The sequence below is a fragment of the Hippocampus bargibanti genome, linkage group LG20, assembly GCF_051943395.1.
Source record: "Hippocampus bargibanti isolate YZ-2025 linkage group LG20, ASM5194339v1, whole genome shotgun sequence".
Lineage (NCBI taxonomy): Eukaryota > Metazoa > Chordata > Actinopteri > Syngnathiformes > Syngnathidae > Hippocampus > Hippocampus bargibanti.
The window spans coordinates 314,207-337,873 of record NC_142753.1 but is presented as its reverse complement, the minus strand read 5'-3'; the positions used below and the strand labels follow the sequence as shown (position 1 = coordinate 337,873).

The 23,667-nt window shown below is 41.8% G+C and overlaps 1 protein-coding gene across 2 annotated transcripts; it reads left to right on the top strand.

Annotated features, from left to right (window-relative positions):
• The first annotated feature begins 465 nt into the window (after window positions 1-465).
• Window positions 466-21,521, top strand: gtf2h4 (general transcription factor IIH, polypeptide 4). 2 transcript variants are annotated; one of them, XM_089023516.1, is made up of 14 exons: window positions 466-607; window positions 691-866; window positions 958-1,062; window positions 3,855-3,986; window positions 5,215-5,400; window positions 7,175-7,283; window positions 10,898-10,966; window positions 11,075-11,158; window positions 15,048-15,216; window positions 15,332-15,462; window positions 18,857-18,904; window positions 18,980-19,058; window positions 19,384-19,445; window positions 20,816-21,521. In XM_089023516.1, exons 2-14 carry the CDS (start codon window positions 751-753, stop codon window positions 20,924-20,926), a joined length of 1,401 nt encoding a protein of 466 aa, XP_088879642.1. In that variant the 5' UTR covers window positions 466-607; window positions 691-750; the 3' UTR covers window positions 20,927-21,521. The 2 variants fall into 2 exon arrangements, with proteins under 2 accessions (XP_088879642.1, XP_088879641.1); XM_089023515.1 differs by having other exon boundaries at window positions 708-866; window positions 20,816-21,520.
• The last annotated feature ends 2,146 nt before the right edge of the window (window positions 21,522-23,667 follow it).

Below are 23,667 nucleotides of genomic sequence, written 5' to 3'. Positions count from 1 at the left end.
ATCCAATCCAATACAATACCACAGAGAGGTCACGTGATAGGTTACTCCTAAAATGAAACTCACAATTTGCATAATATGCGGTGATGGTGAACTGTATATTTCATGCACTTTCTTTCCTTCTTTCCTTTCTCGTTTGTTTATTTAGCTATAGATTTTTTTTTACTTTATGTTACTTCCGGGTTGAGTGAACCCTGGCGCGTGTGGCTGCCGCTCCTCACCTGCAGAAAAAATATCTTGTGACTGTAAAGTGTCCTTGAGAGTTTTGAAAGGCGCTTATAAATTAAATGTATTATTATTATTATTAACGTAATTTTAAAAACTGCTAATGGCGTTTGTCAGTTCCAGTGCAGTTACTAAATTTTCCTCGAGATGGCAGTCGTTCCCCACTTTATTCGAGAGAAGAAGAATTCCGAGCCAATAAGTGCCCGCCAACGATGTCACGTGACCCGGTAGCAGTAATGCAGTTTTGCAAACAAGAGTATAACGTGATTCTGTTAAATGGCCGGCAGATAAAGTCAACGACAAGCCGGCAGACAGCAATGCTGCTTTTGCATTCTGTATTGGTCTTTGAAATCATGGAAATCGTGGAAAACCGAACATTTTGCCGGTAATTAAAATAAATGTGTCATTTTGTTATCGCAACGATTGCACACATTGGTTTTGACGAACGACTACCGCTGTTAATTGTAGCTTTTGATTATTATCAGATATTTGATGTGCCTTTGAAGATAAAGACTTTTTGCGGAGGAAATGAAGCTGAGAGTCCAACTGCAGTGCAAGAATTTGCATGAATATCTCAGAGGGCTGAGCCCCGAGATTTTGGACCGATTATACAATCATCCGGCAACATGTCTGGCTGTTTACAGGTAGGCTGACTGTCATATCTGTCAACGTTATCGTCATTATCATCATTTCTTCTTGATGCCGTTAACATTATAATGTCGTTCAACTCCACAGGGAGCTTCCCTCTCTAGCCAAAAACTATGTGATGCGAATGCTGTTCCTGGATCAGCCTCTTCCACAGGCAGCAGTGGCACTCTGGGTGAATAAAGAAAGCAAAAAGTGAGTAAAATAATTGTCATGGTAATTTGTAGTCGTAATTATAAGTTAGTCTTTTTAATTTTTGTCAAATTCGTCATGTATCATCGTGTGGTATACGTATGCGTCTGACATGATCTGTAAAGATACTGTAACGTTCAGTGCTTGTGTTATGCATGTTTGGGGGCTGGGCTTGTTGGGGTCCCGTGACGACAGACACGGAGGGAAGGGAGGACCCAAGAACGGGGGTTAGGCAGTATGCCTGAGGGATTGTCTGCGCGTGAGTTGTGGCGTAACAACAGCTCCTGTTTGTGTGATAAAACTGCTAAATTTGTTAATAAAAGTCCGCCTCGCTATACCAGCGACTCTGCGCATCATTTGTCACGCTGAGGGGCATTACAATACTTTGCATGAGTTGTATAGTGAGTGATGTGTCGTTCGCGAACGAGCCGCTGCTTCTTAGAGCCGGGTCTCATAATTGAACGAAGAGAGCCGGCTCCTAACAAGGAGCTGGATATGGGAGCCGACTTTTTTCCCCTCTATTCAACTGCCCCAGTCTTCAGTTAAAGCCGCACGTGATTGGTCAAGATCCGTGGTAGAGGAGGGAGGGGACAATTACAGACACATGCTAAATAAAATATTCTCATGCTCTCAAACCAATGTATGCAATTCCAAGCAGGTTGTTGGGCTTTTACCGGCTTCTGATTCTGAAAACACTTTCTCAAAGAATCATACCAGAATCATATGTGGCAAAGAATGCGCTGGGGTCCAAGAATGGGTCAAAAAGTCAACACAGGTGACTTTTTTTTTCTGTGCACATGTAAACAAAGCCATATAAATAACAATATTTCATATAGTGTATTTTTTTACACGAGTAATTTGTTTTTCACATGATTTTACATGATTTTTGGTAGTGAATTAATTTAAGCAACAAAAAACAAAAAACTGAGGAGCAATTTGGGAGCCACAAGAGCCGGATCTTTTTAGTGAGCCGAGCCAAAAGAACCGGCTCCCTGAAAGGAGCCGGAATTCCCATCACTAATGTGTCGATCGATGTCTGTGTGATATTGTTGTCGTCTCTCGGGATGTAACCTCAAGTGGATCCCGAGCAGAAGTCGTCGAAATAGTACACAATGCTGACACATGACTGATTAATCATGTTGACGAAGCATTGTTCTGAAACAAAATAATGAACCAGAGTCGCGTAGGTACGTACAAGCTTCACGAGGCTCTGCACGCGCCATCTGTGTGCTATGCATCACCTTCAGAGGAAATTACTTAATTACGTTTTCTTGAGATGGGATGTAAGGCAGTACAACTGTTTGGTACGTACACTCCTTGGTCTGCGCACGACATTAATTTTCACTTTTTGCAAATGTCATTCCTTTTCAATGTAAGAATTCCAATAAGAAAGCCTTTACTATAGCATATGACATACATGTATTGCTGTTTTTTAGAATTTACCTGAACAAAGTGTTAGTAGAGTTTTGCATTTTGTTGTGAACAATTCCTCTTCATGGTACACAATCAGAAAAGCACCTAAAAAAGTTAACAAGTGACTGGAAAGTGTCCTTGAGAGTTTTGAATGGCGCTTAGAAATTAAATGTATTATTATTATTATTAATTATTTTGATTGTAGGTTTTGTAAATGACATGCCGAGCTACCTGTTTGTTTTCTTGACCAAGGAACCCATTTTATGATCATTCACTTCAGGTTGTTTGGACTTGATCTCATACTACTTAAAGGACAACCGACGCCTCCGGACAAGTTGCGTCCATAATTTGTAAAATCACTTCAAATGACTTGGACTTAGCGCATTTTACAAAGATTCCACTGAATCTTCATGAAGTTTGTTTTTGAGTTGATTCCGATGCCGGAAGTGACGTCACATTTGGAACGCCCATGACCGAGAAAGCGACACGCAAAGCATTTCGGGTTCTTTGTTTGCTCTGAAAACAGCGTGTTGATGGCGAAATTAGAAGGGAAACTTTATAAATAACGCGATGGTGAGCCAATTGTGGTAACACGCATAAAGAAGGTGTAAGTTGACACAGATTTCCAGCAGACAAATCAGCCCATTTCAAATGCAGCTTGTACACCATCTTGTGCATTTTCTGGGCGCTACATTGGAGTCCAGACGGCTCGAATTGACACGGGAGGACTTCTTGAATCGATTGCAAACATGGATGCTTTCCACTTCAGAACTATTTGAATCATATTCATAACTGGATGAGTAACAAGAAAGCATCTTCTCCGAATCTGAACTCTTTGAAGTCATTGTTTTGATTCTGGAGCAAGGCAGTTTGTGAAGGAGCATCCTGGCGTGATGTCACGAATAAGGGGGCGGGACTTTCTGAATCTCCCCAGTTTCGAGCTAATTTGTGGCAGTTTTGGGCCACTTTGCGTCATTTTTATTGTTGTTTTGCATTTGACTCAAAATATCAGCCTGCGTATTTTGGCTATTTTAGATGCTATCAAAGGTTTTTCTGATGTCAGTTTGGAAACACATATAAAGTGACGTCGGTTGTCCTTTAAGTACTGGAGATGATCCACACTTTTAGCATTAATTTTACGGTACTTATCTTGTATAAAATAAGATTTCCTACTAAATCTCTGCATGTTTTGGATAGTGAATATAAGCACGGCAGTGTTAAATAAGGTCAAAGAAATGGATCAAAAGTTAAAATAAGTGCCTCAAAGTTTTCAGATCAACTTTTCAAGCTGAAAACCACCTGGAGTCAATTTGTTGCCATTTTTTTCCCCATTGTCTGCGACGACGTGATCACTCGCCTTCTTGGACCGTGGCACACCGCAGGAATCATGACGAATGCGTCTCAGTGCTGGCGGGACTCCGCCTTTGGCACAGTCAGCAGCTGCAGGGTGGTCTGCGGGGATATATTCTCAATCCGGTCTTCAAAGACAACTTGAGGATTGCGCTGCTCGGCGGGTACGTCTGCTCTCTGTTTCGTCATTGCCCCGCCCGCTTTCTTTCACATCGGATTGTATCGAATTCATATAAATATGACACAGATACCTTTTTACGTACAAAGAAAAGCAGCAGATTTAGTTGTAAAAAGTCACATTTTTGATTCATGTTTTCCGCCAACTCATGGATAGTCTCCATCTTTTTTTTTTTTAATTAATTTTGGAGATGCAAATGAAAGGAAAAAATGTCTTTTTCAGCAAATTTCACTGAACACTCATTGAAGAGAGTTGCTTTCAGTAGTTGATCATTTGAGAGGGAACTCGTTTTTCTCAGTTTAATATGTAAACGGAGAAAAAAAAAAAATATATATATAGCGACAGAGCTTGAAACAAAATATAAGTACAAAAAACAAAAGTGTAATGGTGAGAAAATGAATATAAAACATTGAAATTTGGACTCGTTTCAACTTGATAGTTCAAAGTCAGAGTGTAGACTGCAAGGACTGCAAGGCGCCACCAGGTCTGGACATTAGGGATATATAAATGGGGCCGATACGACCAGTCAGACTTTAGTTCGCTGACGAAGCCTCTTGGATAGGAGGCGAAACGTCCGAAACCTTCACTTTTGTACAGATGACGGCTGAAGAAACCTTCTCATCGATGGACCACTCCTGTACGACTGAGAGCTTACACAGACGTACAGATGTAGACTGCAAGGTGAAAATATCCCATCGATCAGCCTCCACAAATTACCCGCATAAATAAGCCATCTGTACAATTCGAAGAGAACATCCAAGCAAGGGAACCAGCTATGAATGAAGTTTCTAGTCCATCTGTTGCAATGTCACAACTTCCAAGATGTCCAACCCAGAGCTCCTTGAGACACTTGATGCAAAAAGCGATCCATTCCATCAAGCCAACAACGACCATCACAAAGGTCAATAAAATGACTTTATTATACAGTATAGTTTATTTCTTTAATTACAACACCATAGCGCATTTATTATACATAAAATAATGTATGTGTTGTGTAGTTTTACGGCTTATTTAGTTGACAATTCTGTTATATGGGACCTGGGAAGGGATTATTCTCATTTTCATGGTTTCCTATGGGAACTGAATGTTTGGAATGCACACTTTTCGCCTTACGCACACTTTCTGGGAAGCAATTAAGTTTGTAAGCCAAGGTCTCACTGTAGTCTATTTTTCCGATCCCAACTAATAATTGCCAACTGTGTCTCCTTTCCCAGGGGCCAATCATGGGCGGACGAAGGCAACAGCCTGGGCCCGGACCGCCATGCTCGGGATATTGAGAGTCTGGATCGTTACGCCGTGGAACGCTGGGAGGTGATCCTCCATTTCATGGTGGGTTCTCCCAGTGCTGCGGTTAGTCAGGACCTGGCCCAGCTGCTGATTCAAGCGGGGCTCATGAAAAGGTAGGTGTTATAAGGGCCGTTGAGGTTGAAAAGGACTGGGGTTTTTCTTGCCCACTCGTGCAGGAAACGACTTGAGGCTCTTGAGGCTCTTGACAGCGAGCGAGTCTTTGGAGTGACTCGCGTGAATATTTATCAAGTATAAAAGCCTGCGTGTGCGGTTTTGTTTTGTTTTTCATCGGATAGCCTTTATGAACATGTGCGCTGCTTGCAAAATTACTCCTGCTGTGTTGCTAAATCGCACCTTTGAGGAGTTTGGAGGTTTTACTAGCTTGCCCGCGGGCAAACGTCTACTCCGAGGTGCGCTTTCATCCTCTAACTTTTGTGACCTTTTCGGGGTTCGTTAGCTACCCCCATTTATTAACACTGTTACACAAATAAGTCTGACAAGCTCACAAAGACTACTTTTGTACCGCTTTACTGTACAATTAATAAGAAGATCCATATCAGACAACACACACTATGGATATATTTATTTAGTTAGTTATTTGTTTGTTTGTTTACCAGCCATTTATCTATTTATGTATTTGTTTATTTATTTATCACTTTATTTTACATTTACATATTTTGTTCACTATTTATTTATTTATTTATTTATTTATTTATTCACACGTTTGTTCACTGTTAATTTTTTGGAATTGGATTGAATGGATGTCCCTTAATTCTTCCTGCAGTGGAGAAATTTACATTTGCAGCAGCAAAGTGTTTTGCGTATTTTTTGCATTTATTTATTCATCTATTTATTCATTCATTCGTTTGTTGGCAGGTTATTTTTTTATGCATCTATTTATTCATTCACTCATTTGTTCACTGTTTATTTATATCTTCATTTTTGTGATTTTTTTTTAATTTATTCATCTATTTATTTGTGTCTGTTTATTTGTGTGCTTGTTCATTTATTTGTGTGTTTTTTGTGTCTATTTATTGACTGATCCTGTGACTGTAAAGTGTCCTTGAGAGTTTTGAAAGGCGCTTAGAAATGAAATGTATTATTATTATTATATGTATTTATATATGTATTTTTTTATTTATTTATCTATTTCTTTGTTTGTGTGTTTTTATCAGAATCAGAAAACCTTTATTCCGTCCCACAATGGGGAAATGTATGATTATTTTTGTATTTATTTTGTATGTATTTAGTACCTCTTTCACTGGCAGACGTGCAAATATGTGTCCAGTCCAGTGCCAGGGTTTTTGTCATTTTCACTGAAATTGCATTAAAAACCCTAGTTTCTCTTTTTTCGCCAGAAAAAAAGGTTATTCCTAAATTATATTGGCCTGGAGTTATATGAGCTTGAAATGAGGGCGGCTAAAAAGCTAATGCTGCCCCTTCCCGGAAGGGAAAAAACATTGCCAGAGGTCTGACCAGCGCTTTATCAGCACCCGCAAGAAAAACCAAAACCTGAACAAATTGGGGAAGGGCACTCCACGTCATATGTTTAATTTCTGAATCAATTTGGGAATGGCAGTGAGTGAGTTAATGTATTTATTTGAGCGAACATTCATTTAATCTTGGCGCGCCAGATTTGCCCCTGGGGCCTTGGATTGGATTGGATTGGATTGGATTGGATATGCCTTTATTAGTCTCACAGTGGAGAAATTTATAAAAATAAATTAATAAATTTTGGATTTGAGAGTACATAGTTATTAAAAGTAATCCCGTTTGTTTTAACACAATTGGGAATGCAAAAATGAAACTATGGAGACAAATTAGCTGAATGGATTGCCCGACAAGCCTAAATGGCCGTAATCCACGTTCCCTTTGACATTTTCGCAGTGAGGCAGGAGAGGCCCCCTCCATCACTTCTGCCGGCTTCCAGTTTCTTCTACTGGACACTGCGTCTCAGTTATGGTACTTCACCCTGCAGTACCTCAAAACTGCTCAGGTACGCATTCAGTGTTCCGCGCTGACCTTTGACCCCTTTTGAATTTTGATGAGCTATGTGCCACTGTGTCCCTGAAAGCCTGTCATTGCCGTGATCGGGTGGAGAGGGCAGCGCAGTGTGTGTGTGTATATATATATATATATATATATATATATATATATATATATATATATATATATATATATATATATATATATATATATATAGTACAGTAAAGTCTCATTATATGGATATCGGTTATATCAATAGTACTGCTTATTACAATACTATTTCTATGAACGCAAGGAGAAAATGTACATGCCGCAGGATCGGATATATCGATAGTCCGGTTATATCGATATTTTTTTCCCACTCCCGAGAATATCGATATAACGAGACTTTACTGTATATATATACACACACACACACAAATACATACATGCGGATTTGATCCGATTAATCAGCGTGCGATTTAATCGGATAATCGTGTTTTTAAATGCATTTCTGCACATTTTTGCCCATACTTTTGAAACAAAACAACGATAATAACAGTTAGTTTAAACAGCGAAGGAAAAACTCATTCGGTAAAACTTCCCCATTGTGGGACTATTAAAGGCTTTCTGAAAACCCACTTTAATTGACAGATTAATCGGACTATCATCAATGTGATTTTGACAGGTCACAATTGCGGTTTTAAATGGTTTTAAATCACTTCAATTTATTCATGCCTGTCCTTTTTTTCTTCAGTCGAGTTTTTAATGCGGTGCAAAATTCATTTGAAAACAAACTTGAAATTATAAATCGTTGAGTTGATGATGTAGCTTCTGGAAATAATTATAATTAGGCCGCATCGATCCATAATCCCCTCACAATTATCCGCATCGGAATCTCATGGGCATGAATGACAAGTGACACAATTGCAGAGATCTGAAGTTCAGTTTGGACTAGGGAGAAAATGAATTATCTTGCAACTTTGTCACAAATTAAAATGCTAACAATTAGGCATTAGGAATCACAGTCACGAATCAGAAAGTTGCTGTCCATCGGCAAAAAAAGAAAGACGATGATGCAGGGCTGACATTATGAGCTTAGTATTGACAGTCGAGAGCTAATTTGCATCTGAAGACAGAACAACTTTGGGGGCTTGGGGAGGATATTGGGTGTCATCTACATTATTTCGAGGAAAAGTGCAATAACCGCGGTCCTTATTCATATTTAGTTATTCACCGTTGCCGTGAATAATCACGCAGATGAGTTGTTTTAAAATCCTGTCTTGGTACTGGAACACTTGAAGAATATGGTAATCACACCCATTTTAAAAAAATGACAGTCGGAATCAACTCCCCACAGGTTACTTAGAAGGCCGAAAATAGACCAAACTGGAACAAAAAAATGGCCCGCTGGTTGTAAGGCAACGAACAGCCAAGGTGGCGAATGAAAGAACAGCCTGTGACATAGTGTGCACTTGTTGTGGCTTCTTACATATACAGTGAAACCTCGGTTTACGAAGCCCTTGACTTACGAACTTTTCGGTTTACGAACGTTACATTTATGAACATTTTATCTTGGCATACAAACTTTTTTTGTACTCGGAGCTGCCTCAATGAATGGTGTGTCGTTCACGAACGAGCCCATTCTCCAAAAAAGACAATGGCATCGGACTGTTTTTGTCCTCTATTCCCCGCCCCCAGTCTTCGGTTAAAGCCACGTGATTGGTCAAGAAAATTTTACCTTGGCATACAAACTATTTTTCGGGATACATACGGAGCTGCCAAAATGAGCGATGTGTCGTTCGCGAATGAACCCATTCTCCTAACAAGAATGGTGGCCACTGTTTTTGCCCTCTATTCCCCGCCCCCAGTCTTCGGTTAAAGCCACGTGATTGGTCAAGAACGCAGCAGTGGGAGATGGGGTAAAAGACAGACAGAGAGAGAGAGAGGTCGTTCTCCAAAAAAACAAAATGGCGTCTTCGGTTAAAGCCACGTGATTGGTCAGTGGGGGGGGGGGGTTAAAGAGTAAAGAGACAGGCAGACAGAGAGTGAGAAAACACACACACGAAAGGGTGATGACAGTTTTAAACAAAAAAAACAAAAGTATGAGAGTGTGAGAAGAGTAAGAAAATGGATAGAAAACAGTTAAAATCTCCCATCAATCAGGCTCCACAAATAACGCACAAGTCATCTGTACACTTGATGCAAAAAGCTTTTAACCCAGCTAAACAGAACACAATTGATGAGGAACAAGGTAAAATTATCGCAGAGAAAATACCTTCAATGGATCATTCCTCAAGATGGTGAAAGAAGAAGGTTACGTTCCTCATCAAGTGTTTAATGCTGAGTAAACCGGACACTCCATTCCATTAAGCCATTAACGACCATCACAAACGTAAATAAAATAACTTTATTGTACAGTACAGTTTATTTATTTAATCATAATACTATAGCACATTTATTATACATAAAATAAGGTATATTTTGTGTAGTATTTAGTAGTACAGTAAAGTCTCGTTATATCGGTATTCAAGGGAGTCCGAAAAAAATATGGATATAACCGGGACTATCGATATATCCGACCCTGTTTGCATGTAATTTTCTCCGTGCGTGCATAGAAATAGTATCGATATAACCGGGACTATCGATATATCCGATATCGATATAACGAGACTTTACTATATTTAGAAAATGAGAAAGTAGAAAATTATGTTTTATGGGGTCCTGGGAACGGATTATTGTCATTTTAATGGTTTCCTATGGGAAATAAATTTTTGGGATACACACTTTTGGCCTTCCACACTCTGTCTGGGAACCAATTAAGTTCGTAAGCCAAGGTCCCACTGTATACATTTACCCTGATTGTAATGACAGCCTTGCTTTGCATTGTAAAAGCATTTCATCGAAAGCTTGCTAACCTCCCGAGACGGTCTTCCAACATCAGTGGAGCTCACGCAAGATACTTATTAAATTATCAACTCAAAATTATCTCACTAGTAGGTATCATATTTTCCGCACTGTAAGGTGTACCTAAAAGCATTAAATTCCCTCAAAAGACGATAGTGAGCCTTATCAGAATCATCTTTATTGCCAAGGATGTAGAGCACACAAGGAATTTGTCTCCGGTATTAGATATCAAGTAGACAGGATGAACTATGCTTTGACAACGGTCAAAGCATATCTGTCAATGTCTACGTTTTTTTTTTAATCATTTCAAATAATACACGACATACTACAACTTTTATACAGAAAAAAAACTTGTGAACCGACCTTACAAAGACCATTTTGGCTTAAATCCAGTTGGTCTCAACTGCTGGTAGCCGATCGCTACTATTGTCACGGAAAACCAGCAAAAGTAATTCTCAATCATATTTTTTTTAATCGCTGCGTACGGTTGGATTGATAAAAGCATAACGTGCACATGCGCTGTAAGCTTTTCCACGCGTGTGTTTTTAATCATTTCAAATAATGTATGACGTAATACAAGCGCTGTATGGGAATTGGAATCACGCATTGTGATTTCTGGAGTTTTCTTTTTAGTTGCATGATGTTGCAGCTCTCCAAATTGTTGACGGCGCTGTACAGAAGGTCAGTTCATGATTAAATTGACTATGTCTTATAGTTGTTTTTTCCTCGTCCTTGTAGTCACGAGGGATGGGCCTGGTGGAGATTTTGTCTTTTTTGTTCCAGCTCAGTTTTTCAACGTTGGGCAGAGTGAGTGAGTGCACAGTCACTAACCCGCATTCTTGCATGTGCACGAGAATTGATGTTGCTGCTTTATTTTTCCAATTTTTGTTGAGTATGTGTTTGTCTTGGCCTCAGGATTACTCAGTGGAGGGCATGAGTGAGTCATTACTCACGTTTCTGCAGCACCTTCGGGAGTTTGGACTGGTCTTCCAGAGGAAGGTAAAGACTGAGAGGGAGAGGCAAGCTTTCGCGACACTCCCTTCAAGTACTGTTTGTTTCGATGAGCAGCGACACGATGACCCACATGGGGACGCCGATTTATTGCTGCAGTTAAAACGGCAACCCAGCTTCTCCCTGCGTCACTGCTGGAATGTCAAATTCTCATTCGTGGCAGCCCCAAGCTACGTCTCTATCTTTATCTAACTGTATCTACCTCATTTTCTGGTGTATACGGCGCACCCAAAAGTCTTCATTTACATCAAAAGATGACCTTGTGCCTTATTCACTGGTGCGCCCATCTGTGAAGTAATATTGAGCCACGACAGGTCTCGCAACTACCGTCAGCAGCCACCGACTCAATTTTTTTGCCTTGTAGTCCGTAACGCCTGCCACTAACGTATCACCTTATAATGTGGTGCGGCCTATACAGTGATACCTTGGCTAATGAACGTTTCGGCTTACGAACGTTAAATTCACGAGAATTTAATCTTGGCATACGAACTACAGTATTTTTCGGGATACACGTGGAGCGCCACAATGAGTGACGTGTCGTTCGCGAACGAGCCCGTTCTCCTCACAAGGAAATGGCAGCCAACTTTTCTTTGCTCCTCTATTCCCCGCCCCCAGTCTTCAGTTAAAGCTGAACGTGATTGGTCAAGAACGCAGCAGTGAGCAGGGGGTTACACAAACACATAGCTCCAAATAAAAATAGATAGGCAGATGACAGAGAGAGAGAGAGAGAGAGAGAAAGAGAAAATGGATAGAAAACAGTGAAATTGGGACTCATTTCAACTTTATTGATAGTTCAAAGGCAGAGTGTAGACTGCAAGGTTAGAATATCATAAGCACGGCAACTTCACTCGGATATCATCAAGAGGCAACCTGGAAGTTCGTCATCCATTGATGATTTCAAGGCTAGCCACGGATGGTTCGAGAACTTTACGCATCGTACAGGGATTCATAGTGTCATTCGTCATGGTGAGGCAGCCAGTTCTGACGATGAAGCTGCCAAAGCTTACAAAGAATCATTCCTCAAGATGGCCACTCCATTCCATCAAGCCATCAACGACCATCACAAAGGTAAATAAAACGACTTTCTTGTACAGTACAGTTTATTTCTTTAATTACAATACCGTAGCACATTTATTATATATAAAATAAGGTATATTTTGTGTTGTTTTAAGGCTTAGAAAATTAGAAAGTGGAAAATTATGTTTTATGGGGACATGGGAACGGATTATTCTCATTTTAATGGTTTCCTATGGGAAATGAATGTTTGGGAAAACACACTTTTCACCTTACACACTCTGTCTGGGAACCAATTAAGTTCGTAAGCCAAGGTATCACTGTATTTGGCAAACTTTTATATATTGATATATTATATATGGGAAAACTTTCATCATTCATTGAAGGTGCGCCTTATATACTCCAGTACACCTTATACCAGGGGTGGGCAAACTTATTGACTCGCGGGCCGCAATGAGTTCTAAAATTTGACAGAGGGGCCGGGCCAGGAGCATTTGGAAGGAATGTTTGGGCCGGAAATACTAAACCTAAAGCATTAAAGGACAACCGACGTCTCCGGACAAGTTGCGTCCATAATTTGTAAAATGGCTTCAAATGACTTCTACTGAGCGTATTTTAATAAGATTCCACCGCATAGAGCTATATTTTACCTTTTAAGACTCGCGCTGAACATTCAGGAAGTCTTGTTTTCCAGTTGGTGACGAGTCCGTATGTGACGTCAGAAAAGGACCGCCTCCTCACCGTAAAAAAGACGCATTGTAGCGTCTTTCCATCACGTCAATGTATTTTGCTCTACTACAATGCATTTTGGGTACTTTGTTTGGTCTGAAAAGTTCGTGTTGATCCGTGTTGATGGCGTAATTAGAAGGAAAACACATAAATAACTCGATGGTGAATCGTTGTGTTTTGCACCAAGACAACTATTTGATATTTGCTGACACAAATTTCCAGATGACAAATCAGCCCATTTCCAACGGAGCTTGGGCGCCATCTTGTGCATTTTCTGGGTGCTACATTGCTGTCATTGACGGCTCGAATTGATATGGGAGGACTCCTTGAATCAATTGCAAACATTTATGCTTTCCTCTTCAGAACTATTTGAATCATATTCATAACTGGATGAGTAAAGAGAAAGCATCTTCTCTGAATCTGAAGCCATTGTTTTGATTGTCGAGCGAGGCAAGACGCCCTGGCGTGACATCATGAACAAGGGGGCGGGACCTTCTGAAATTGGCCATTTCCGGATTCATTTTGAAGTCATTTTTATTGGTGTCTTTCGTTTAACTAAAAATAGCCTCCCTGATTTGGGTATTTTAGATGCTATAAAACGTTTTTCTGATGTCAGTAGGAAACCAAAAAAAAATGGTGCCGGTTGTCCTTTAAGTGTAGTGTGTACAAACCTCATAGCACAGTAAGAACACTACAACGAAAAATATCCCTGATCAGTTAATAAATTTGTCTCAAGGAATATGCAAGATATGGCGTTTACATACTATTTCGCAGATACTTGGAGGAGGAAACGGAAATAGATTAAGATAACATGTGCACTATGATTTTTCAAGATTGCGTCTGTTTTTAATAAGTTTCAATCGAAGGTGCAAAGTTAAAGAAATCAACATTCATTGAAAAATGGAATCAGTTTCAACATTCAAAACAAATGATTACACAATGAAATATTCAAGCTCAATAATACCTACTTGTGTTAAATTCCGCCAAATCATGGATGGTTTGTCCTGACCGCGCGCTCGACAAACTCTCCACGGACGCCCTCGCCTTCACGCGCAAACAGTACACGTGTGCCGTCGGCAAGCACACAGACATAGGCTACCTGCAGTTGAAATTTGCATACTCGGCACGGCAGCCAATCAGAAGCCTGCTGCTTTCTTCCGGACTTTCGCAAGCGTTGTAAGGTCATTTATTCGCATATCATTTTCCAAAATAGATGCACAGAACCTCAGCCCAGAAGAAAGATTCAAAAGAAGCTAACAACATATGTGACGCTACAAAACATAAATTTACATTAAATCGTGACTGTAACGTGTACTTGAGTTATGAAAGGGGCTTAGTGGATTGCAGCAAGCAATGCAAACGTTGCACTGTGCACCATGATGACAAATGACTACTGCAGCAAGATCTACTGCAACGGACATTTACCATAAATTAAACAAGGTAGCATTTGTGCTAGGTACACCCTTAATTAAAAAAACGTTGTACTTTGTGACAATGTTTTCGTAATGTGATTAGTCGTCTTATTGTGTTTCAAATTGTGAAAAATGGGCCAGGCAACTTCTCAGAGTTGTCTGCCCTGTTGTCCGCTAATTTTTTGTCATGAGTTTCAGACACTGTTTTTACTATAATTTGGATAAATTCGGCGGGCCGGATTAAAAAGCCTAACGGGCCGTAGTTTGCCCATGTCTGCCTTATACACTGGAAAATGCGGTAATATGTAATATATCATTGACATATTGGAAGTATTTTGTTGTTATCACACCTCTCATTACAGTTCCTTAAACAATATTTGAATGAAATGTTCTTGTTGACTTCTCGATTTAGTTTCAGTCATCACCATCCTCCAAGGGAAACTTTAATTATAATTATTTAGTCAGAGACAAAAATGACGTTTGGTCTTATTTACAACAGATTCCTTTCTTACTTGACGAATGACACTATGAATCCCTGTACGACGCTTAAAGCTCTCGAACCATCCGTGGCTAGCCTTCAAATCATCAATGGATGACGAACTTCCAGGTTGCCTCTTGACGATATCCGAGTGAAGATGCCGGGCTTTCGCTGCGATGATTTATATGTTTCAGCGTATACTTGCGCCTTCCTATTACGCGACGTTTGGTCTGATTTTTCCCAGAGGAAGTCACGGCGGTACTACCCCACCAGACTGGCCATCAGTCTTGCTGCGGGAATCACAAGCAGCTCTTCTTCCACGTCCTCCTCTCTTAACTTGGGCTCCACTCCTGGTACTGGGGACACAGGCTTCATTGTGGTTGAAACAAATTATCGCATCTACGCCTACACAAGTATGTTTGAGAATATCATGATTGGGGGATATTGGCGAGCCAGCATTTTGGATACTATTGTATCATATTGCTCCTGGGTTCATATCTGATTGTGGATGTGTGTGTGCCCTCACAGACTCTGAGCTCCAGATTTCTCTCGTGGCACTCTTCAGTGAAATGCTGTATCGCTTTCCAAATGTTGTGGTGGCTCAGGTCACTAGAGAGTCGGTGCAACAAGCCATCGCGAATGGCATCACTGCACAACAGGTACATATACCCAAACTCTACTTCAGGGGTGTCAAACTCATTTTTTGGCCGCGGGCCACATTGTAGCTCTGGTTTCCTCTCGGTGGCCGTCACGGATTTGGAGAAGTCATTCAAATGTTTAATCGCCTCCAAATATTACATACAGGACGCACAACAAATTAATGAATAACTAGTTTTCAAATTTGAAAACTAAAAACGTGCCAACCAGAAGCCATGGCTGACGGGTGAAGTCCACAGGCTCCTTAGGGCTAGGAACGCTGCCTACAAAGCTGGCGATGAGCTGGGCCTGAAGACAGCCAGGGCCAACCTGTCACGTGGCATCAGGATGGCCAAGAGACAGCACTCCAGGAGGATCGCCAACCACTTCAGGGACAGCAGAGACACCAGAAACCTGTGGCGTGGGATACAGACCATCACAGACTACAAGCCCTCTCCACAGACCTGCGAGAACTCCACCACTCTGCTGAACCAACTGAATGACTTCTTCGCCCGCTTCGAGGCAGACAACATCACTCCAGCACCGAAGACCCCACCACCTCCCGACGAACAGGTGCTGACACTGTCCCAGGACAGCGTGAGGCGATCCCTCAGAGGGACCAACGCACGCAAAGGCCCGGGTCCCGACGGAATTCCTGGCCGTGTACTGAGAGACTGCGCGGATGAGCTCACAGATGTCTTCACAGACATCTTCAACACCTCTGTGAGCCAGGCTGTTGTGCCCACGTGCCTCAAAGCCACCACCATTATCCCGGTCCTTAAGAAGTCGTCCCCCACCTGCCACAATGACTACCGCCCGGTCGCACTCACTCCCATCCTCATGAAGTGCTTCGAGCGGCTAGTTATGAACGACATCAATGCTGCCCCAACCATGACCCTTTCCAGTTTGCATATCGGCCCAACCGCTCGACCGATGATGCCATCTCCACTGCTCTCCACACAGCGCTCACCCACCCGGAGACCAGAGACTCTTACGTCAGAATGCTGTTCATCGACTTCAGCTCAGCATTCAACACCATCATCCCCCAACAGCTCACCGACAAACTGAGCAAACTGGGGATCAGCACCCAACTGGCTGTTGGACTTCCTGACGGGAAGACCACAGGCAGTCAGAGTTGGAAACAACACCTCCAGCACCATCACGCTGAACACAGGGGCCCCCCAGGAGTGTGTGCTGAGCCCCCTCCTCTTCACTCTGCTCACGCACGACTGCTCACCATCATCACCCAGCTCCAACCTCTTCATAAAGTTTGCAGATGACACGACTGTGGTGGGCCTCATCAACAACGATGAGGAGACAGCCTACAGGGACGAGGTCAGCCGCCTGGACACGTGGTGCAAGGACAACAATCTCCGTCTGAATGTGGAGAAGATGAAGGAGATTGTTGTGGACTTTAGGAGAGTGCGGCCCCAGCATGCTCCACTAACCATCGACGGTGCTGCAGTGGAGAGAGTGAGCAGGACCAAGTTCCTGGGAGTGCACATATCCGAAGACCTGTCCTGGAGCCACAACACGGCATCAATGGCCAAGAGATCCCACCAGCGCCTGTACTTCCTCCGCAAACTCAAAAGAGTTGGAGCCTCGACCCCCATCACGACCTCCTTCTACCGCGGTACCATCGAGAGCATCCTGACCAGCTGTATCACTGTGTGGTACGGCGCCTGCACCGTGTCCTGCCGTAAGACTCTGCAGCGCATCGTGAGGACAGCTGAGAAGATCATCGGTGTCTCTCTCCCCCCCCTTCTGGACATTTACAACACCCGCCTCACCCGCAGAGCCATCCGGATGGCTGGCGATCCCACCCACCGCTCCCACAGCCTCTTCAGCCTGCTGCCATCGGGTAGGAGACTGTGGAGTCTCCGAGCCAAGACCAGCAGGCTCAAGGACAGTTTCTGCCATCACTCAACTCCCTCCCAGCCCTGCCCACCCTGCCCCTTCCCACTGCCACACTCACTGAACTCTGAGGACACGTTACATGCTGTACTATCATCCTGAACTCTATTTTTTGTTCTTTCTCATTTTTTTTCTGCAAGACCTCACTTCAACCCTTTCTTCTTGTTTGTTTTTGCATTATGACATTAGGTCACTTTATGTACGTCACTTCCTCACTTTACATACGTCACTTCCTCACTTTCCAGACGACACTACCTCACTTTACATTCAGAAATTACATGTATTGTCTGCTGTCAATTGTGTCTTTTTAGCCACGTTATAAGTGCCTTGAATGCCTTGCACGCTGGCTCCGAGAGGACATTAATTTCATCGTTCGTTAATAGATAGCCAGATAGCCAACAGCTAGCCAGCTTGACAGTCTACAGCCAGACAGCTAATAGCTAGCTAGCTAGCTAATATATAGCAAATAAATAGTTAATAGATAGCCATATAGCCAACAGCTAGCCAGCTGGACAGCTAATAGCTAGCTAGCTAGCTGGCTATTAGATAGCAAATAAATAGTTAATAGATAGCCAACAGCTAGACAGTTTACAGCCACTCTTCATCCTGTGACTGTAAAGTGACCTTGAGAGTTTTGAAAGGCGCTTAGAAATCAATTATTATTATGATTATTAGTATTAGTATTCGTATTATATAGCGCTAAGTCAAAAATAATGACTGTTTGCTTTCGCGGGCCGAATAAAATGATGTGGCGGGCCAGATTTGGCCCCTGGGTTTTGACTTTGACACCCTTGCTCTATTTGAACAAGGGCGACGGTGATCTCTGAGAAAACTGCCCATTTAAAACTTTCTGACAAGATTCACCCGTTTCTGAAATCGCAACACTGCACACTGTTGATCTCGCGTTGCTATCTATTTTCTGTCTATTAGATATCTAGCTAGGTATGTATTAGTTATCTATTAGCTAGCTAACTTTCTCTCTATTTGAATTATTCCGGGTTGAGTGAACGCTGGCGCATGTGGCTGCCGCTGCTCACCCGCAGAAATACATATCCTGTGACTGTAAAGTGACCTTGAGAGTTTTGAAAGGCGCCTGTAAATGAAATGTATTATTATTATTATTTCTTATTTTTAATTGAGAATATGAATTAAAGGGGGAATTACAGGGCCACAGTCAAGTTAAAAGCTCGTTTTTACCCCATGTATTTATTTATGTATTTGTTTAGCTATTTATTTAGCCATTTATTTGTTTGCCCATTCATTTTTAGTTATTTGTGGCTTAATTTTGGCGGGGTTTGGAACAAATTAGCGCATTGACATGGAAACCACGTCTCTCCCAACATTTTCTAGTTCAGAAATGCCTTCCGAAAACCAATGAATTTCATCACTCGAGGTAGCACTGTATCTGAATGTCATGAATTGAATATACATGATGGAATCCAAACTGGAGAAAACGTTTGGCTTCGACTCAATTTCCAAACTTGCCTTACGTCAATTTTGCAGATCATCCACTTTCTAAGAACAAGAGCACACCCTATCATGCTGAAGCAGGTGAGTTTTTTGGAAATAAAAATATAAAGAACAAAAAACATCTTCTTCACCAAACAAACGTCTCTTGCGCTGCAGACGCCGGTGCTTCCGCCAACCATAACAGATCAGATCCGACTTTGGGAGCTGGAGAGAGATCGACTGCAATTCACCGAGGGTGAGCCGATTGACTGCTGTTGGTCCGTGCGCTCGCATCGGGCGAATTTATAGTATTGCGGTCGACGATGTCAGGAAGAAAGGTAGGGCGAGATGACATTGTAGCGAAGCCTTCAAGCGTCACGCCAAGATCCTTGTCCTGTGCAGCTGCAAACTGTAATTACAAAAATGTCTCGTTTTTGACGAACCCTTTCAGGTACGGCAGTCGCTAGGGTGGACAGCTGGCCATGTTATTAAGTTACGGGCTGTATGAAAGGGTTAACACGCATTCCTTGAAGTTAAATGTCATTTCACACATCTGTCTGGTTGTCGTTCCTTCCTTTCAGGTGTGCTCTACAACCAGTTCCTCTCCCAGGCCGACTTTGAAGTGCTTCGAGATAGAGCTCAGGTTGGGTTTTGCTTCTTTTCTTATTACGTGTATGGTTGACATAGTATCGCATTACATTATATTATATCAAACCTCTGAAAATGGAGGACACTGATTCGCTGCGGCGACCCCTTGAAGGGAAAAGCTGAAAGGAAAAGGAGATACAGTAAAGTCTCGTTATATCGATATTCAAGGGAGTCCGAAAAAATATCGATATAACCGGGACTATCGATATATCCAACCCTGTTTGCATGTAATTTTCTCCGTGCGTGCATAGAAATAGTATCGATATAACCGGGACTATCGATATATCCGATAGCGATATAACGAGACTTTACTGTATTATTATTATGATTCTTATTATTTAGTATTCAAAATGCTGGTTATGTTAGTCCCTCCATCATCTGCCTTTTGTCTCAGTCAGACATTTGTCTTGACTGAGCGAAAAACTCACTACATTTCAGTTGTTAGAGCTCGATGATTTCACCCCTCTAATTTGAAAAACAGGATACGTACTGTGTGTGTGTGTGTGTGTGTGTGTGTGTGTGTGTGTGTGTGTGTGTGTGTGTGTGTGTGTGTGTGTGTGTGTGTGTGTGTGTGTGTGTGTGTGTATATATATATATATATATATATATATATATATATATATATATATATATATATATATATATATATATATATATATATATATATATATATAGAGAGAGAGAGAGAGAGAGAGAGAGAGAGATGGATGGATGATAATAATAATAATACATTTCATTTCTAAGCGCCTTTCAAAACTCTCAAGGTCGCTTTACAGTCACTGGATCAGTTTTTCTGTGGGTGAGCAGCGGCAGCCACACGCGCCAGCGTTCCCTCAACCCGGAAGTAACTCAAATAGATGGAAAGCTAGCTAGCCAATAGATAGCTAATAGATAGAATGCAATGTACCGATAGCTGCTGTGCCATTGGCTACTACCGAGCATCATCTTGGCATCCCATTGGCTCAGAGGGATCTTACCTTATGTGTCAATGCGTGGGGATAAAAAAAAATAATGTGCGTAAGCAACATCCTCGTCATTGAAATAACAAGACAATTATTCCATGTCATTTTTAGAATGATCCGCAGGTAACTTTGAGTGACAGATGCTTTTCCTGATATAGGCAGCTCACAAAAGATTCAGTCGGTTGTTCATTTGATGGGAAGTCGGTTTCCCATCAACCCCGCAATGTGTCTACCACAAGTTAGATTGTTTTTGCACTTGCAATGAAAAATGGATTGCTACAGACGACCGCGTCCTTCTTCTGTCCACTGCAAGAACTTCCATTTCCGTATCTCACTATTGAATTGAATGTAAAACGAGATGCTCGCGTGGCGTCCTCGGTCTCATTGGGTTGTTTTGTCGCAGGGTCTGGATTGTCTGGTGTGGCAAGATGTAGCTCACCGGGTGATGGTGGTGACACCGCACGGACACAGTGAGGTCAAGAGGTTCTGGAAACAACAGAAGTCTCACACATAACACACGGGAGAAGAGGAAACCCAAAGGCTTCCATTTCACCAGTCAGCACTTGCGATGGACTGTCAAGCAGTTGCTCTCAACTGTTGCCATGCTGGCACAGGTTAAGTCACACCATTTGGTCTGGAGATCCCCATTTTCACGACAATACTCACACCTCACAATTAGAGACAAGATTTATTATTATTATATTTTTTTTTTTTTTACCGCTCTCATTTGTCATCTTTTTGTAACAATACCATTCGCCCCGATTTGGAAAGTGACCGAACTACGAATAGCCTCAATTGCTGTCGTTTTCACTCGGCGCTCCAAAAATGACAATCGATAATAATAATAATATTAAGAATAATAATACATTTCATTGATAAGCACCTTTCAAAACTCTCAAGGACACTACAGTCACAGGATATTTTTCCTGCGGGTGAGCAGCGGCAGCCACACAGGTTTTTAGACCAAACAAGCATTGACGTGACGGAAGGACTGCTACAATGTGTCCTTTTTTTTTTCGGTCAGGGGCATTCCTTCAGTGACGTCACGTACAGACTCGTCACCAACACAAAAACAAGACTTCCTGAATATTCAACACGAGTCTTAAAATGTAAAATCTAGCTATATGCGGTGGAATCTTTGTAAAATACGCTCAGTAGAAGTCATTTGAAGTGATTTTACAAATTATGGACACAACTTGTCCGGAGGTGTCGGTTGTCCTTTAAGGGTGCAACCAAGGTGGGAAAAGTGATGACAATTCCCAAGGCCCATGACAGATTGGTCCAGGAAAATAACATGTTCTATATTTTTTGCTCCGGAGAAACCGAAAATGAAAAAAAATCCGGTAGAAGTATTTAAAGGACAACCGACGCCTCCGGACAAGTTGCGGCCACAATTTTTGTCAAATCACTTCAAATGACTTCTACCGAGCGTATTTTACAAAGATTCCACGGCATAGAGCTATATTTTACATTTTAAGACTCGTGCTGAATATTCAAGAAGTCTTGTTTTTGAGTTGATGACAATGCCTGACGTGACGTCTGGAACGCCCCTGACCAAAAGCCACCAGCAGAGTGAGTCCAAGCTCCATGGAAGGAATTTATCAGCCTGTGGAAACGCAATACATTGTCATGTCTACAAGAGGTCGCCATTTTCTGCCTCGTTTTTGGGACGCTACATTACAATCCAGATGCCTCAAAATAACACGGAATAAATTCTTTAATCAGAATCAGAATCATCTTTATTGCCAAGTATGTAGGACACACAAGGAATTTGTTTCCGGTAGAACACGCTGCACTAGTATCGTTGTCAAAAAAACTGCTAAGTGGCACTATACAGTTCCATCGATTGCAAACTTGTATGCTTTCCTCTTCAGAACTATTTGAATCATATTCATAATTGGATGTGTAACAAGAAAGCATATTCTCCGAATGTGAAGCCATTGTTTTGATTTCCGAGCAAAGCAAGACGTCTGGGCGTGACGTCACGAACTGGGGGCGGGACTTTCTGAAAATGCCCAATTCGCAGCTCAATTTTTTTTGCAGATTATGGACACTTTAGGTCATTTTTATTGCTGTTTTGCATTTGAATAAAAATATCATACTGCGTGTTTTGGCTATTTTAGATGCTATAAAACGTTTTTCTGATGTCAGGAAACAAAAAATGGTGTCGGTGGTCCTTTAAGTGAATACTGAATCTGTAATAATGCAACCACTCTTCCAGAAGGACATCAACGGAGATGATACAATGGTTCCTTATATTTGAGCATCTATTCCAGGGCTGTCAAACTCATTGTTTTTTTCCGCTGGCCACATTGTAGTTACAGTTTTCTCTCGGGGGCCATTATGAACTTGGAGAAGTATGTTTAATCCCCTCCACATATTACATATAGAGTGTGATTGAGATTAGACAGAATAAGAAGTGATCATATTTAAAAGTGTCATGCTGTTATATGCTTTGTGGACATGTGTGACTCGAATGCACCATTGAAGCACAGACAACCTGGGGTCAATCTGAGGTCAACAGACTCATCAAGTTAAACTGTCATCTTCATCTAGGTCACAGGGGTGGGCACTCCTAGTCCTGGAGGGCCACCTTCCTGCATGCTTTCCAGGTTTCCCTGTTACAATACACCTGATTCAAATGATCAGATAATCACAAAACTCTGCGGAAGCCTTACATTGAACCTGCTCATTTGAATCAGGTGTGTTGCTACAAGGAGACTTGGAAAACATGCAGGAGGGTGGCCCTCCAGGACTAGGAGTGCCCACCCCTGTCCTAGGAGATCCGGCCTTCGACAGAATTTAGGACTTGGGGAACTCCTTTATCACCGAAGCAATTTACGACTTGTAAATTTCTCCACTGTGAGACTAATAAAGGCATATCCTATCCAATCCAATCCAAACTCCTTCACAGGAAGAGCTCATTAGCCAGGTTACAAATTCATGGTATTTGCGGTATTCTAATCAAGAAAACTATATCTTACTAATGTAGCACTTAAATTTGCATATACGCTTGCATATGTACTCTCAATAAATAGCTTGGCAGAAGGCTGCAGAATTCAGGCGTCTGTCATGAATGGCTGCGTCTCCTGCCGGCATTAAAGACAATCTTTCTGGGTCCGAGCCTCCGTCCAGTGTCCGATCGAACATCTCTGAGAGAGTGCAAAACAAATTAATGAATATGTAGCCATTGAGAAAGGAGCACACACGACTGAATATAGACGCGTGTTTATCCCGACGGCTGCCAAGTGGATC

Bases quoted from the DNA above. Each gene is read 5' to 3' on its own strand.
- gtf2h4 (XM_089023516.1), top strand. From the start codon at position 751: ATGAAGCTGAGAGTCCAACTGCAGTGCAAGAATTTGCATGAATATCTC. The intron at 867-957 runs GTAGGCTGACTG...TCAACTCCACAG, and splicing joins ACATGTCTGGCTGTTTACAG to GGAGCTTCCCTCTCTAGCCA. The intron at 18,905-18,979 runs GTGAGTTTTTTG...CTTGCGCTGCAG, and splicing joins ACCCTATCATGCTGAAGCAG to ACGCCGGTGCTTCCGCCAAC.